The following is a 17,713-nucleotide window of genomic DNA, read 5'->3' on the forward strand; positions in this document are numbered from 1 at the left end:
GATAAAATGCAACATCCCCACCGACACCTGGTAGTCCCTGGCCAAAGACTGCCCTAAGTGGAGGAAGAGCATCCGGGAGGGTACTGAGCATCTCTTCGCCGAGAGCATGCAGAAAACAAACGCGGGCAACCGAAGGAGCGTGCGGCAAACCAGACTCCCTACCCACCCTTTCCTCCAACGACTGTCTGTCCCACCTGTGACAGAGATTGTAATTCCCAAATTGGACTGTTCAGTCACCTGAGAACTCGCTTTTGGAGTGGAAGCAAGTCTACCTCGATTTCGAGGGACTGCCTATGATGATGATGCTTAGCATTGCAAAAAGATGTGTTGAGCGGAATTAGCACACACATTGAGCATCCTTTTGCAATTCTAAATTAGCTTTTATTGTCCAAACAACAGCTGCAGAAAACATTTTAAAAAAGGAATAGAAATCAACTATAGTGACTTGTGAATAATTATATAAGAGAAGTAAAAATCATTTGTGCCAAAATCCTTGTGAATCCTCATTGGGCTTAGTTTCTCGAGTATGGCTCTTCATTATTCACTACAGATGAAAATTAAGACTTAGTCATCACAACTGCTCCTTCACTAAGAGGGTTAAGACAGACAATACCTTTCAGTCTGTAAGAAACTCAATAACATGGCCATTACGCTATAAACCTTCATGTTTTTCTATTAAAAAAAAGTTATACCCAGTGGCACAACATTTGCTGTGGGTGTGTAAAAATTTAGTCATGCTAACTTAATGTAATCCATCAAATAAACCAGAACATTAATCTGAATATTCCCAACACTATCTCCCCGTATAGCACTGGAATGCAGCCCTACCAATTTTCAGACATGATTTAACATTCTCAAGTAAGGTAAATGTGAGTCAATAAATTGGAATCACTGGAATCACCATTAAAACGAGAATAAACCAAAAGCTGACTCTAGCAACCGGCTGCTAAAGTGTCAATGCAGCTCATCCAATGAAAGAGAACAACATGCAAAGATACTTTACAATGACAAAGGCTCTGCGACTGGGACCTGCTGATTCAGATTGACTGAAGCACCCAGAAGATCATAAATACCCCAGTGACCTCATGATTCCACAACGCCTTAACATTTAATATTAGCCGAGCTAAAACATTATGGATTAAGTCTGTGGAAACTTCTGCCATGGGCAAAGTGCCCATATATTCCCATCTACCTGGAATGAGAACAATGTTGAAACTAATTACCTATTCTCTGAGCAAATGTATATCAAAGTATGTTAGATACCAACTTAGAATGCAGGATTTCATTAATATACAACTTAAATTTAAGAACTGTACAAATCTCAAAGTCAATGCTCCTTACTGAAGCAAAACATCAGTGTATTAAAGAAACCCGTTCCATTCCATCCATCTGTGTACATACTATTGCAACAGATAACATCTATCATCAATGTAGAGTTATTATCTACAGGGTAAGTTTTTAAAAAAGTGACTTCTGCTTCTAACTTTCACTTAGTGATACATGATCTATTGGGGCAATGAATGCGAAAAAGACACATCAGTAATTCAATGGTTTATTCTAACATGTTCTAAGAATTCTCATTACCAAACAAAATACAAGATAGACACACATACACAATGCATACCATCAAATGTTTTTAATATTTGGTTCTTACACATTGATCAGTAAAGCTCAATTTCAGTACATGTAACAGTAAAATGAATCGTAAATGCAGAACCTTCTTGCATATTTATTTCATTCACAAGCTTTGAATAAATCCCCCTTAACCCAAAAAATATATAGATATACACTGTATTAAAATACAATTCCAGTAAGCACGATCGCTGCAGATATCCTCGATAAACAGAAAAATGAACGTGATCCTTTGTAAAACAGTCATAAATAATCTAAAAGCCATGAAAATATAGAAAAAGGATTGTGGATAAGGTCTGACATTTGCTTCTCTGCAGTTGTAAATATTGCACTATTGTATGGATTCATTCTATGCAGCTTGTGTAAACATTAGTTTCCTTTCAACTTTTAAATCAAAGCAGCTAAAAGAATGAGACGTAGTTTCTTCATTGATAGAATACTAAGGATAAGGCACTTAAAATTGTATTCATGCTACATATAACATTACATAAATTTTAAATCAAATATGCAACATATGCATATTCTACATCACTGCACATGCCCCAATTAGATAACTTTATTTAATTATAACCTTCACATTTCATAAGAAAAAGATAACCGAAAAAGAATACAAAAGATTGGTCAGAACACCAATCTTCAAATGCTCGGAGTTTTCAGGTCTTCATTCTACAGTGACAGACTTGGCCAGGTTTCGAGGAAAGTCAACCTAAAATAAGAAATTCAATTTATTCACATTAAAAACATAACTTTCTTCATAGACAGGAAAGACAACAAATCTGACAGCAATAAGGTTGATGTCATTCCGCTCCTCCAAGCCAATAACCTGACAAATAGACGCAGCAGGCAGATTACTAGTACTCTGAACTGGTAATGCTCCCGCCACTTGTCCAGCTAGGAACACTCGAGCATGGATGGATGGATGGACGGACGGATGGATGGACGGACAGACGGACGGATGGGAGTTCCTAAGTATTAGATAAGTGGTCCCCATGGATATTGGGGAAAACAGAGGGAAGAGAGAAAGAGAAAGTCAGACAGAAAGGAGAGAGAGACAACAGAGAAAGTATAAGGACACTGTGGTGTTTTTTGTTTTCCACTGAATCATCCTAGATGTATAATAGAGTATTTGTGTTTGCTATAACCTCTCGGCACTGGTCATGAACATTTAGAGGCTCATTAATTTAGACATCTGCTCAACAGACTAATTCAGAACTCAGCATGGTATACACATTCTTGGCATTAGCCATACCCAAATATACAATGTCTACAGGGCTACCTTCATCCTTCAATCGAATAACCTCATTGAAGAATCCATCCAGATTGATAAGACATGACCTCTTTTTCAAGAAGCCATGTTGAGAGTCCCTTCTCTGTCACATTTTAAACAAATACAACCCAAGGACCCTTTAATGCCTCAAGTTTCAAGTAAAACTTATGTTGTAAGTTTGTATCAGAATGGTATTTTTAAAAGTTTGACTTCTGAGAAGGTATGGATATTTTCACTTTGTTGATTTTTATATAGTCAGCACATCTTAAGATATACTCACATCATATCCTCGAAGAACAGCCAAATGGAAAGAAAGGAGCTGAAGAGGAATTACACTTAAAATACCCTGTAAACAGTCAACTGAATGTGGAATTTCAATAGTTTTGTATGCAAATTTCATACTCTCCTCATCATTCTTTGTACAGAGTATTATTGGACGGCCCTAAAAAATGAGCACAAATTAAAACTGCTTAACAAATTCCTTTTTGACACTGATAAAAAATCCTCGTAAAATATTTTGAGTGAATATATAACATAATGAGAATCTAGAAGCAGAATCTTTAAAATAAATTCACTGAACATGCGCATTCACATTGCAATTCCCGGCTCACCCTTCTACCCTCCAAGTATGTAAAGTACACAGCATTTTTCTGTCCTTGTGATTCAGACAAGATAATTTTGTACAACAAGTATATACAGTTGATTTAATTTCTCAGTTGTAGATAAATGTAATGCACAAGCAAGATCTAGGTTGAAAAACAAGTGTCCAAATCCAACTTCTGCTATTGGCCCAAAATGTCATCAACGGCCTCCTTCATTAAAATATTTTGAAGAAGAACACCATCAGAGTGCACAGGGCAACATATACTAATTTCTCTTGTTGCCACAGCTAGTTTTAGCTACATGATATAAATACATCAAATACAATTGTCTGGACTAATGCTTAACCTAGCTCACATTTTTACAGAGATATAATAGCAAAAAGCTAGTTTCTCTATCCCTCCCCAAACTTTGCATCCAGATGTGTTAATCAATCCAAAAGTAAACATTTATCCAGTATGCCAAGCTAATTATGGGATTAAATTTTCATAACAATACAAAAATATCATGCTAGATTTAATTATCAAAAATTTTAATTGAATTTATTTACCTTTTCAAGTAATGTTTGACACTGCCACAGGGTGGCGCGCAAAGTATTGAAATTAGTACTGTTACCTCCAATGCAATACTAAGTGTACTGTGAAATATAGCAATTGTAGCTGTACCTGTCGTGCAGCGATCTGTTGCACAGCATTCTGACACTTGGTGTAGCATGGATCCTTCATGACAACCATTATAACAGGCATCAGCTTGTCAATTAAAGCCAAAGGACCATGTTTCAACTCTCCAGCCAAGATACCCTCAGAATGCATGTAAGTAATTTCTTTGATTTTCTGTCGACATAAAAAAATTAATTAGTATTCAAACTTATTGCTGCAATCAATATTTCAGAGAATGCTGTACCTAATTTAAAAACCTAGAAATGGTCAGAATGGGGGCTAGCTTATTCTTGCGATCAAGTGCCAATACATAAATATTTTATAGACATTTTCACCATATATATTAAAGACTGAAAGATTGCAATAAAGAAATATCCAAGGTCAGAAATGGGGATGTTCGCTGATGATGGCAGTGTTTAGTTCCATTCGCAACTCCTCAGCTAATGAAGCAGTCCATGCCCACATGCAACAAGATTTGGATGACATTCAGGCTTGGGCTGATAAGTGGCAAGTAACATCTGCGCTACACAATCCTACGCAATGACTATCTCCAACAAGCGAGAGTCTAACCACCGCATCCTGACATTCAACAGCATTACCATCACCAAATCCCCCACCATCAAACATTCCAAGGGTCACCAGTGACCAGGTGCCAACCTGGGAAAGCTGCAACACAGGACTACATGGATGATAAAAAGTAAAAGCAGCATGCCAGACAGGGCTAAACAATCCCACAATCAACAGATCAAATCAAAGATCTGCAGTCCTGCCACATCCAATTGCGAATGGTGGTGGACTATTAAACAACCAACAGGAGGAGGAGGCGCCATGAATATCCCAATCCTCAATGATGGCAGAACCCAGCACATGAGTGCAAAAGACAAGGCTGAAGCATTTGCAACCATCTTCAGCCAGAAGTACCGAGTAAATCATCCGTATCTGCCTCTTCCTGAGGTCCCCACCATTGCAAAAGCCAGTCTTCAGCCAATTCGATTCACTCCACGTGATATCAAGAAACGGCTGAGTGCATTGGATACAGCAAAGGCTATGGGCCCTGACAACATCCCGACTGTTGTGCTGAAGACTCATGCTCCAGAACTAACCACGCTATCAAGCAGCACTTACTCACCAATAACCTGTGCACCGATGGCCAGTTTGGGTTCCACCAGGACCACTTGGCTCCAGAACCCATTACAGCCGTGGTCCAAACGTGGACAAAAGAGCAGAATTCCAGAGGTGAGGCGAGTTTGACTGCCCTTGACATCAAGGCAGCATTTGACCGAGTGTGGCATCAAGGAGCCCTCATAAAACTGAAGTCAATGGGATAGGGGAAAAACTCTTCACTGGCTGGAATCATACTCAGCACAAAGGAAGATGGTTGTGGTGTTTGGAGGTCAATCTTCACAGCCTCAGGACATCGCTGCACGAGTTCCTCAGGGCAGCGTCCTAGGCTCAACCAGCTTCAGCTGCTTCATCAATGACCTTCTCACCATCACAAGGTCAGAAGTGAGGATGTTCGCTGATGACTGCAGTGTTCAGTGCCATTCGCAACTCCTCAGATAATGAAGCAGTCCATGCCCGCAACATTCAGGCTTGGGTAGATAAGTGGCAGGTAATATTTGCGCCACACAATGACTATCTCCAACAAGCGACAGTCTAACCATCGCGGAATCCCCCACCATTAACATCCTGGGGATCACCATTGACCAGAAACTTAACTGGACCAGACACATAAATACTGTGGCTACAAGAGCAGATCAATGGCTGGGTATTTTGCAGCGAGTGTCTCACCTCCTGACTCCCCAAAGCCTTTTCACCATCTACAAGGCACAAGTCAGGAGTATGATGGAATACACTCCATTTGCCTGGATGAGTGCAACTCCAACAAAGTTCAAGAAGCTTAACACCATCCTGGACAAAGCAGCCCACTTGATTGGAACAGAAAGAAAAGTTAGGTAGCAAAAACAATACCGGTAGCTGTTAGTGATAAGGGCAAGTACCAACTTGTCATTCACTAGCAGTTGTTACAGTAAGCAGGTTTACAGCAAGAAAGGCAACAGGGAATTTATTTATATCAGATATGAAATATGCTATGACTGAATGGGCAGATCAATGATAACCAAAAGAATGGGCTGGAAGTGCAAACAATGTTGCAGAAGAAATCAATGTGATCCTGATGGTGAAGTGGAACAGTATATCAGATTTAGAATTCAGCAGTTATGCAAAAGTGAAAAACCTAAAAGCTCACTTGGGTTCTGATAATCACTGAATAGTTATATTTTATGTCGTGACAATGGATAGGGGAAAAAAACATGAATGTAAAAGACTTTAGAAAACATTTTGAGCTATGGGAATCAAATGGGACTGGATTTTCTTTAATAGATTTTGCAGAATATAAAACAATCTCTTGAAGAACAGAAGGGGGGAGAAAAGAGGAAAAGGAGAGCAAGATCAAGTCCTCAGTGCCTGAATAATGCAGTATAAAAAACCCAAAAGCCAAACAGAAATATTTTAAGCTTTCCTAGGAAACAAAACTGTACTGGGAGCCAAACAAAAGTTAAATGATAACTTAAAAGGAATATCAGAAGAGCAAGGAGAATAATCATGGATTGTAGATAGTAGCAAGAGAGAACCAAATAAAATAAATGATGCAAGAAGCACAAGTTTAAAAAGGTCATTTGGCTCCCACTTATCACTGTTTAACAGAATATTTTAAAATGATAGTGATATATAGCCATTAAAGGGAATCAGGAAATCAAATAGTGTCGTAGCACAGAAACAGGCTATTTAGGGTATCAGTTGGGCCATCAGCCTAGTCTAATTCCAGTGTCCTCATTGCACTCACATCCTTCAATATCCATTTTTCTGCAGCAACTAACCAATTCTCTTAAAATAATTCAACATTAGACTCCTAGCCTAAGCAGTTAATCCTATGCAAATTAGCTATTCCTTGAAGAAGAATTCAATGAATTTAAGAATGGGACAGAAGAGGATAACAAAGAACACATATAATTGAAGAATCTATAGAACATGATGGTCTTAAGTTGCAAATAATCATGAATAGAAATCAAAGACGGCTTTTGTATTGGCTCTACTTACTAAGGCTCCTTCTAGGCATGTAGCATAATGATACCCACGGCCCATGACTAGGAGTGATTTGTGCTGGAACAGCTCACGGGCTAGTAGCTGAACTTTTTCATCCAAGGACAAAACTTCTTTAATCATCTCTAAGAGGTATTATGTGGGAATAATAATGATGGATTAATAAAATAATTGAAGGTAGTTATGGGGTTAATACCTGTAGTAAGTACATCTTATATGGAGATGTTCACATGTATTTATCTTCTAAATATCACATGACATTTACAAACTGTAGAGGCAACATGCATGCTACATTCAATATGAATATATTTTCACATCGTATCGCAGAAGTTTACAGTACATGCCTATGTCGGGACTTTCCCAGATCAATCAAAAACTAATCCAAATGCTCTACTCTCCCTCCATAACCCTGTAACTTCCTCTGCTTCAAATATTTAAGCTCCCCTGTGGCAAAGCATTCCATGCTCCAGCAATCTTCAGTATGAAGATCCTCCTAACTTCTCTCCTCACTCTTGTGACAATTCTAAGTTGATGATCATTACTGAGTCCCCAACCAAAGCAAATAGTTTCCCCCTATTATTCTTTCAAAACCCCTTGTAATTAAAAAAAACTCTATCAAATCTAATTTTACTCTTCTCTGCTGCAGTATAAACAATCCCAGTTTATGAAGTCACTCCTCCTAACTAGTTTGCCATATCTAGCATCATCCGAGGAAATCTACACTGTATGCTCTGTAACTTTACTGTTCTTATTGTAATGAAATGTCAAAAACTGCACACAGTACTCTAACTGTGTTCGAACCAATATGTTGTACAAGTTATTATTTCATTATCCTTGTTCTCTATAACCTATTTATAACCCCCCCAAAAATCATTTAATCCCCGATTTAAATTTGGGGCCCAAGCGCGGCGTTTGGGTGAGGGCAGGCCAAATGACGAGGATGCCCAGCCGCAGTGGCACAAGACCCGAACCATTCCAAACCCAGGCCTCATTACCATTTTCTCGGATTGACTCATGCTCGAACCCGGAGGGAATGTCAAGGAGGTTGGCGGGCGGGAGTTCAGGTGGCAGGAGGTCACCACCAGAGCCCCGAGGGAACAATCTCCAACACTAAGGAAAGTGCTGAGGGCGTGGGGTCAGGATGCGATCATAGTTGGGGGGGAGCAGGAGGAAAGCCCAAGGTTTCCTGGTAGGGGCCCGGAGGAATACTCATGCTGGAATTCCTGGCCTACAAGGAACCAGTGAAACTTTAAAAGAAAAAGCTGGTTGGACCTCCTCTGGTTCTGGATCCATCTGCTGCCAGTTTCCCCCAGCACATTTGGCATTGAGAGCCATTCCCTCGGCCCGGGATTAAATCTGGATCGGGGCCAGAGTGACATTATTGCACCCTGCCTTTTGAATATTTAGGAGACCCTTGTACATCTCCTGAAACCAGGGAGTTAAATTGGCAGCGAGCAGAAATGCAGCGCTTACGGGAGGGCAAGTACTCTGCTCCTACGTTAATCCCTGCAACCCCGTTCTCATTGGGCATGAGGGGTTAAAATCGGGGCTTTAATGTTTATAGTTTCAAAAACAATTTAAGGGTTCTAAAGAGAGTAAATCAAGTGATCGGGGTGACTAACAATTTTCAATTGTACAACTGTTTATTTACAAAGATATAACAAGATAACACTTCATTTTGTGTATCTCATCAATAATTTAAAATGCATTTCTCTGATTAAATGTTCTACAATTAAATTGATAAACAATGAAAATCACCTGGTAGAGATTGAAGCCCGGTGATGATCTCCTTTCTCCTTTGCTGCAGAGAGATACGATCCTCAGACATCATGAGGCCAAACATAATCAAGGAAACAAACTGGCTAGTATAGGCCTGTAAAGAAGATAGGATAAAACAAGTTATCAAAAGGTTCAGAATGTTGTATTCCCTATATTTAGGAAATGTTTATATAACCAATTGGAATGAACAAGTTCTAAATAAACAGTGTGGAGGTATGGGGAGGATCAAGCATGGAGGGGAAGATGTGTTTAGTGGTGGGATCTCGCTGGAGGATGATCTGTTGAATGTGGAGGGTGGTGGGGTGGAAGGTGAGGACAAGGGAAACCCTTTCGTGGTTCAGGAAGGGAAGGGAAGGGGTGAGAGCAGAAGTGTGGGAAATGAAACTGACACAGTCGAGGGCCCGGTCAATCACGGTGGAGGAAAAAGGAAGACCTATCTGAAGTACTGGTATGGAAGGTGGCATCGTCAGAACAGATGTGGGAGACGGAGGAACTTGGAGAATGGAATAGAGTCCTTACAGGAAGCAGGGTGGGAGGAAGTATAGTCAAGGTAGCTGTGGGAGTCTGGGCTTATAGTAGATATTGGTCGATAGCCTATCTCCATAAATGGAAACAAAGAAGTTGAGGAAGGGAAGGGAAGAGTCGGAGATGGACCATGTGATGGCGAGGGAAGGGTGGAAATTGGAAGCAATGTTGATGACATTTTCCAGTTTGGGGCGAAAGCAGGAAACGGCACCGATACAGTCATCAATGTACTGGAAAAATAGGTGCAGGAGGGGACCAGAGAGTCAGACTGGAACAAATCATGTTCTACATATCCCACGAAAAGGCAGGAATAGATAGGACCCATGCGGGTTTCTATAGCAACACCTTTTATTTGGAGGATGTGCGTGGAATCAAAGGAGAAATTATTCAATGTGAAGACAAATTCAGCCAGCGGCAGGAGGGTGGTGGTGAATGGAAACTAGTTAGGCCGCCGTTTGATGAAGCAGCAGTTTATTTAGCAGCATTCTTTACAATCCTGCTTGCATAACTAGTAATAAAAACAGAAAATGCTGGAAATATTCAGCCAGTCAGGCAGTATCTGTGGAGAGAGTAACAGAGTTAACATTTCAGGTCGATGACCTTTTGTCAAAACTGCTTTTGCATAACTAGTAAAATGCATTTAATTTATTTCAAAACAGCCAATGGAGTGCCCACTCGAGAGATCTACTCTGCTCACTCAATACAGTTTTAGAGTAGTGCCATAAGTGGCTCTTACGATGTTAGTCCTTATTGCAAAAATTGCATTACACAGGTCTGAAAACATTAGAAAATCATTAACTGACACTTTATGAAAGGGAAGAGAGAAGTGTCTGAGGATTGCAGAATCTCGACCTCAACAGGAAGATGCTTGGATCTCTGGGTTTCCTATAGTTTCTTTCTTTGAAGTATTTGATTTCAAACAAAAACACTTCTATGAGAAAGTTCAGCTTGAAATCCCAGCAGAGGGCATTTCCAACAGAGACCCTTGTTAAGAAACCAAGTCTGGAAAAAGGCTAGTGAAAGTACACTTATACAACATGGGAGCTAGATTATCTTAAATTTATGAGATGTTCTTGCAGGGCCTTGCAAACATATGGATTGGCTTGTCATATTTTTTAAACCATCCAAGTGGTCATTAAAAATGTATAATTCAACTAAAAAATTTTTTTTCATTTATTCCATCATTAACAACTTGATCTCAGCAGGAAAACTCTGCAGATTACTAGTTTTTCTTTATGCTTGAGCTCATTCTTCCTGTTTGAAAAGCGACTGCAACATCTTTGCTGCTTATTAGCTTTAATACATAATTAGATGCCGTCCAAAGCAAATTCTTTAAATCCTATTCTCTCTGAACCAGTCTTAAACTGAAGGCCTGCTTCATGCAAAAACTTGATTCTTCCAAACAGACAGAGATTGACCATGGACATTTTTGGTAAAGGGACAACTTTCCATGAATACAATGGGGGAAGCAAGCTCTTTTGCTGTTTATAGCAGGTTTCATATTTTGGAAAATCATCCAACAATAAAAGACTGGAATTTCCACAGGGTTCTCCAGCAGAAGATCAGCAGAATCCCTGGATAAACAACATAAATAGCAAATAATGGCCATTTACACTGTAACTTAAGGGTTTCCGCAAAAACCACAGTGGATATTGGGAAATCCCCGTGGAAATTCTCCCCCGGTGTAAGTAGGTGCTGTGGGCACCAGTCACAGGGAAGGATCCATGACATTCAGCACAAACTTTGAAACTTTTATCAGTTGAAGGCCAAATGAATCTTCCCAAAGCAGGAAAATACTAATACACGCAAAAAAACAATAATGTTGCATCAGTGGAGGCGATATTGAATTTTTTTCTAAACCTTCAAGCTCAAGAAATAAAATTCTAATTTTCAACATTTTTGCTGCACTTTACGGATTGTATATTAGATACTGGGGCTAAAATTCCGGCCTCATCGGGTTTGTACAAAGTGCGGACGGACCCGGCGAGGCCTCGCAAAAGTCAGTTTGCGGATCGCGATGCTGGCTTTTCCGATCTATCAAGATTCTCTTGACAGATCCTCCGCATCCCCGGGACAAGGACATTTGCGCGGGAGAGATTGGGCTATTTGCCCAACTCATGCCCAGCGAATGTCCTTCAAATTCTTACACCTGGTGAAAGCAGGCACATAGCCTACTTTTACCAGCATAAGAGTTTTAAAACCTATAAAAATTAAATTTAAAAACACATTTTTACGTTAAAAACCCTGTCCATTAAGGCAAGTTTATTTTAAACTGTATTAAAACACGTTAAAAAAGTCAAAACATATTTTTTTTCTCTTAAAACATTTAATTAACTTTAATTTCAATTAATTTTCAATATGTGAGGTGTTTTATTTATTTATTATGTTGTGTTTCTTGTCTTAGGGGTTTATTCGCTTTTATAATAATGGGAACTCGTAAAAACAGCATTGCCATTATTATCTATGAGAATACTGCAGAGTGATTGGTGGTCTAAGCCCACGTGACTCCAGCTTTTTCGTGCGGACTGGGAAGTCCTCTTCCCGTACGCTACGCATCGAAAGAAGGCCTTCGACCGGAATCGAGGGTGTCTCCGGGACCACCAGGCACGGGTTGGAGGCGTCCATCCGAAGTGTCATGTATCTTACATTATTATATATAACTGTATCCTAACATGCTATACATGACTGTAATAAGATATGACCTGTAACCACCAGCATACCTTACCACCAGGGGTGCACTTGCAAGAGACAGGTATACAAGGGCAGGTCTCAGGCAAGTGCAGCATTCCAGAGCTGTGAAATAAAGGTGCAGGTCCAGAGTAACCTTGACTTCACTACATGCCTCGTGTGAATCTGTACTGAAGGGACAGGACTTTACAGTGGCAACGAGGATGGGATTACAGAATCCACAGAATGGCGAACAACGGATCAGATGAAAAGTACAATGCGGGAGACAATTGGGAGGACTTTATAGAAAGGCTCCAGCAAAGCTTTGTAACCAAAGACTGGTTAGGCGACGATAAGGCAGACAAGAGAAGAGCCCATCTCTTGACCAGCTGTGGCTCGAAAACATACGCTTTAATGAAGGATCTGTTGGCACCCGAGAAACCAGCAAGCAAGTCGTTTGAAGAATTTAGCACACTGGTAAGAGACCACCTGAAGCCAGCGAGCAGCTTACACATGGCTAGACACAGGTTCTACAACTACAGACGCAGTGTGGGCCAGAGCATACCCGACTTTGTGGCGGAACTTCGGAGGTTGGCTAGTTTATGTGAGTTCTCCGATGAACTGAGGAGAGAAATGCTGAGAGACTTTTTCATTGAAGGAATAGGCCACGCAGGCATATTCCGAAAGCTCATAGAGACCAAGAACCTGACCTTAGAGGCAGCAGCACTGGTTGCACAGACATTCTTGGAAGGGGAAGAAGAAACGAGGTTGATTTACAATGCAGGTACGACAACTAACGAAATATCGGAAGAAGAAGTTCACAGCACTAAACAAGTTGTCACCCCCACACACGGACAAAACCGGGAGAACAGGCTCACGACAGCAGGCTGAAGCCATCAAGCTGCTACCCCCACACACAGACAAAACTGGGAGAACAGGCTCTCGACAGCAGGCAGAAGCCATCAAGGGCCACAGGAACGGCCGTTCACACCTCATCAACCCACAATGCGAGCAATCAACTACAAACTGAGAGAAGCTCAAGAGAGATCAGCCAGACGCAGCTCATTCTTTGGGAACTCTTTGAACACTGGAACAGGTCTGTGCTGGAGGTGTGGGGGTGGGTACTCGTCAAGGGGATGTCGATGTCAGCAGGCTGTTTGCAGAAATTGTGAATATACAGGGCACTGGCCCGCATGTGCAAAAAAACGGCAGCTCGGCTGGTATACGAATCGGATGGATCGGAAAGCGGACCAGAAGATGGTGGGGACAGTACCCGAGACACCGGTGTACAGCGGGTCAACACGATCAATGGCCGCTGCTCCTACAACAGGACGCCTCCTATAATGATGAGGGTCCTACTCAACGGGATATCAGTCAACATGGAGCTGGATACAGGAGCGAGTCAATCTCTCATGGGCGCTCAACAATTTGAATAACTGTGGCCGCATAAAAGAGAGAGACCAAAACTCACAAGGGTCGGCACCACACTAAGGACCTATACCAAAGAAATCATACCAGTCCTCGGCAGCGCCATGCTCTCTGTCACACACAAAGGGACAGTGAACTGACTTCCCCTGTGGATTGTCCCCGGAGACCCCCCCAGCACTGCTGGGGAGAAGCTGGCTGGCAAAACTAAACTGGAAATGGGATGATGTCCATGCCATGTCATTAGAGGAACGGACCTCCTGCTCAACAGTTATAAAGTGATTCGAACATCTCTTTCAGCCAGGTGTGGGCACTTTCAAAAGGGCCAAAGTCAAAATCTACGTCACACAGGATGCTAGACCGATCCATCACAAGGCCAGAGCTGTACCCTATGTGATGAGGGAAAAGATTGAACACGAACTAGACAGGCTTCTGCGGGAAGGCATTATATCACCTGTGGAATTTAGCGACTGGGCAAGTCCCATCGTCCCAGTCATGAAGCCTGATGGATCCGTACGAATCTGTGGGGACTACAAATCTACCATAAACAGAGTCTCCCTACAGGACCAGTACCCGCTGCCCAGAGCGGAGGACTCATTTACCACATTGGCTGGAGGTAAACTTTTCTCAAAATTAGACCTCACATCTGCGTATATGAGTCAAGAATTGACCGAGGAATCCAAGCTACTCACCACCATCAACACACATCGAGGCCTTTTCACGTACAATCGATGCCATTCGGCATCAGGTCGGTAGCTGCCATATTCCAGCGCAACATGGAGAGTCTGCTCAAGTCCATCCGGGGACGGTTGTATTTCAAGACGACATACTTATCACGGGCAGGGACACCGACTCCCATCTCCGTAATTTGGAGGAAGTACTAAAGCGGTTGGATCGGGTAGGCGTACGAGTCAAGAAATCCAAGTGCCTGTTTCTCGCAACCGAGGTTGAATTTTTGGGCAGAAGGATTGCCGCTGATGGAATCTGCCCAACAGAGTCCAAAACAGAAGCAATTCGCCTGGCACCCAGGCCCCGGAATGTCTCAGAACTGCGCGCCTTTCTCGGGCTACTCAATTACTTTGGGAACTTTATACAGAACTTAAGCACGCTGCTGGAGCCTCTCCACGTGCTACTCAGGAAGGGGTGCGATTGGTTTTGGGGGGACGCCCAGGAACGCGCCTTCAATAAGGCACGCAACCTTCTGTGTTCCAACAGTGTTTTGACTTTCTTTGACCCAGGTAAAAAGCTAGTTCTCACATGCGATGCGTCAGCATATGGAGTCGGGTGCGTTTTGCAACATGTCAATAGTGCGGGCAAATTACAAACCATAGCTTATGCCTCCAGGTCACTTTCGCGGGCGGAGCGCAGGTACAGAATGGTAGAGAAGGAGGTGCTCGCGTGCGTATACGGTGTCAAAAAGATGCACCAATACCGTTTCGGGGCCAAGTTCGCTTAAGAAACCGACCACGAGCCCCTCACGTTCCTCCTATCCGAGAGCAATGCAATAAACGCCAGCGCCTCGGTACGAATTCAATGGTGGGCACTCATGCTGGCGTCCTACAACTACACAATAAGGCACAGACCAGGCACAGACAACTGTGCCGACGCGCTCAGCAGGCTACCCCTGGCGACCACGGAAGGGTCTGACGAACAGGACTGTGAGATAGCCATGACAATCAATGCCTTTGAGTCCACAGGTTCGCCATTACGGCTCGCCAAATCAGAGCCTGGACGGCCAGCGACCCCACGTTATCCTTTGTAAAAAGATGTGTCCTAGGCGGTGACTGGGCAGAGGCTCGCGATGCCTGCCCCAAGGAATTAAAACCCTTTCACAGGCGCATGCATGAGCTATCGCTACAAGCAGACTGCCTGATGTGGGGCAGCCGAGTAGTCATGCCTCTGCGAGGCAGAGAGGCATTTGTTCGGGAGCTCCACCGCGAGCACCCGGGGATCGTTCTCATGAAGGCCATAGCCAGATCCCACGTCTGGTGGACTGGTATTGACGCGGACTTGGAGCTCTGCGTCCGAAGGTGCACGATTTGTGCCCAACTCAGCAATGCCCCCAGGGAGGCTCCACTGAGCCCTGGCCTACCAAACCGTGGTCGCGGGTGCACGTAGACTATGCGGGCCCATTCATGGACAAAATGTTCTTCGTAGTTGTAGATGCATTTTCAAAGTGGATCGAATGCACCATTTTAAACTCGAGCACAACCTCCACCACTGTGGAGAGCCTCGCAATCATGTTTGCAACGCACGGAATCCCTGACACATTGGTCAGTGACAATTGTCCGTGCTTCACCAGTGCAGAATTCCAAGACTTTATAATTGACCACGGCATAAATCACGTCAAGACGGCACCGTTCAAGCCGGCCTCCAACGGCCAGGCGGAGAGAGCAGTGCAAATCATTAAACAAGGCATGTTTAAAATCCAAGGTCCCACGCTGCAGGGTCGCCTGTCGCGACTGCTGCTGGCATACAGATCTCGTCCGCACTCACTGACTGGGATCCCCCCCGCGCAACTGTTGATGAAAAGGACTTTAAAAACAAAGCTCTCATTAATCCTCCCAGACATGCACGAAATCGTTGAGGCAAAGCACCGTAAGCTGACTGAGTACCATGACAGAAATTCGAGGGGGAGATGGAATGAGATAGGGGGCAAAGTGTTTGTACTAAACTATGGCAGGGATCCCAAATGGCTTGCAGGGACAGTAACGGGCAAGGAAGGAAACAGGCTACTGGTAGTACAAATGGACAATGGCAAAACCTGCCAGAGGCATGTAGACCAAGTCAAAAGCAGATTTACCAACAACACTGCGGAACCAGAGGCAGATTACAATGTGGAACTCGCACCACACCTGGCGGACAGACAGAGGGAACAACCTGAGGAAAGGGCAATCCCAACGGATAGCCCAGGCGAGTCAACAACAATCACACCAATCGAAACAGACAGCCCGGGCGAGATACCAGCAACCACACCCAAAGGCAAACAACTGAACCACAATTCAGATGCTCCACGCGAGAGCGTAGACCACCTGAAAGACAATAAGACCTTGGGTGAGGGTGATGTCATGTATCTTACATTATTATATATAACTGTATCCTAACATGCTATACATGCCTGTAATAAGATATGACCTGTAACCACCAGCATACCTTACCACCAGGGGTACACTTGCAAGAGACAGGTATATAAGGACAGGTCTCAAACAAGTGCAGCATTCCAGAGCTGTGAAATAAAGGTGCAGGTCCAGAGCGACCTTGACTTCACTACATGCCTCGTGTGAATCTGTACTGAGGGGACAGGAGTTTACATGAAGGAAGCCTCCGACCGGAATTTTAGCCCCAATATTTTATAAACAGAAAAAAGTACCAAAACTAGTGAAGCTTTCTTGTGCATCAAGATTGCTGCTAAAAGACAGACATAAATTACGCGTATGTCACACACACACACACACATACACACACACACACACCCCAATCAATGTTTTTTTTGTTCTTGTAATATGACCACTACTGGCAATGCCACCATTTATTGCCCATTTCTAGTTACCCAAAGTCTTCTACTTGAACTGCCGCTGTCCTTGTGACGATGGTACTTCCAGGAAATCGCAGCACAAGGATATAATTTTCACAAAAGTGACATGTACTGGGACAACTCCACCTCCGCCAAAGGAGCAGTATTTTGGGGCAACATTTATTTTCCAGGGAGTTTGGCAAGTTCTACTCAAAACAGGCTTAACCTCCATATAAAAAGAATGGAGATGACCATTTCTATCATATGTGATCTATAATTTGTTAATGTTTTACAATTCTATCCGAAAAAACAAATTTCATATCACAAGCTGAACTAATAGCAGGAAAATTATTCATGTTATAACACTGACCTAATTGTTGAATAATAAACTGTATAGGCTGGGTTAAACTATACTTGGAAAGCACTGCTACCAAACAGCATTAATGTCAAATCAAAAACATCATTCACCGCATCCTTCAACAGCAATGTATTTTAGTCTTCCTCCTCCCTCACAGTTAAAAAGCAATACATAAATTCTGTACT

The 17,713-nt window shown here is 42.6% G+C and overlaps 1 protein-coding gene across 1 annotated transcript in view; it reads right to left on the minus strand.

The window, feature by feature from the left end:
* Positions 1–1,650: 1,650 nt before the first annotated feature.
* LOC139262082 (glutamine--fructose-6-phosphate aminotransferase [isomerizing] 2-like) overlaps positions 1,651–17,713 on the minus strand; it is a 66,887-nt gene continuing 50,824 nt past the window's right edge. Inside the window, exons 15-19 of the mRNA XM_070877235.1 lie at positions 9,019–9,133; positions 7,258–7,385; positions 4,165–4,332; positions 3,180–3,341; positions 1,651–2,338 (exon numbers count right to left, since the gene is read on the minus strand). Of these exons, the coding sequence (XP_070733336.1) occupies positions 2,294–2,338; positions 3,180–3,341; positions 4,165–4,332; positions 7,258–7,385; positions 9,019–9,133 (618 nt within the window). The 3' untranslated portion in view covers positions 1,651–2,293. The remainder of the gene's footprint in view (positions 2,339–3,179; positions 3,342–4,164; positions 4,333–7,257; positions 7,386–9,018; positions 9,134–17,713) is intronic.

The sequence above is a fragment of the Pristiophorus japonicus genome, chromosome 4, assembly GCF_044704955.1.
Source record: "Pristiophorus japonicus isolate sPriJap1 chromosome 4, sPriJap1.hap1, whole genome shotgun sequence".
In the NCBI taxonomy this organism is placed as follows: Eukaryota; Metazoa; Chordata; class Chondrichthyes; family Pristiophoridae; genus Pristiophorus; species Pristiophorus japonicus.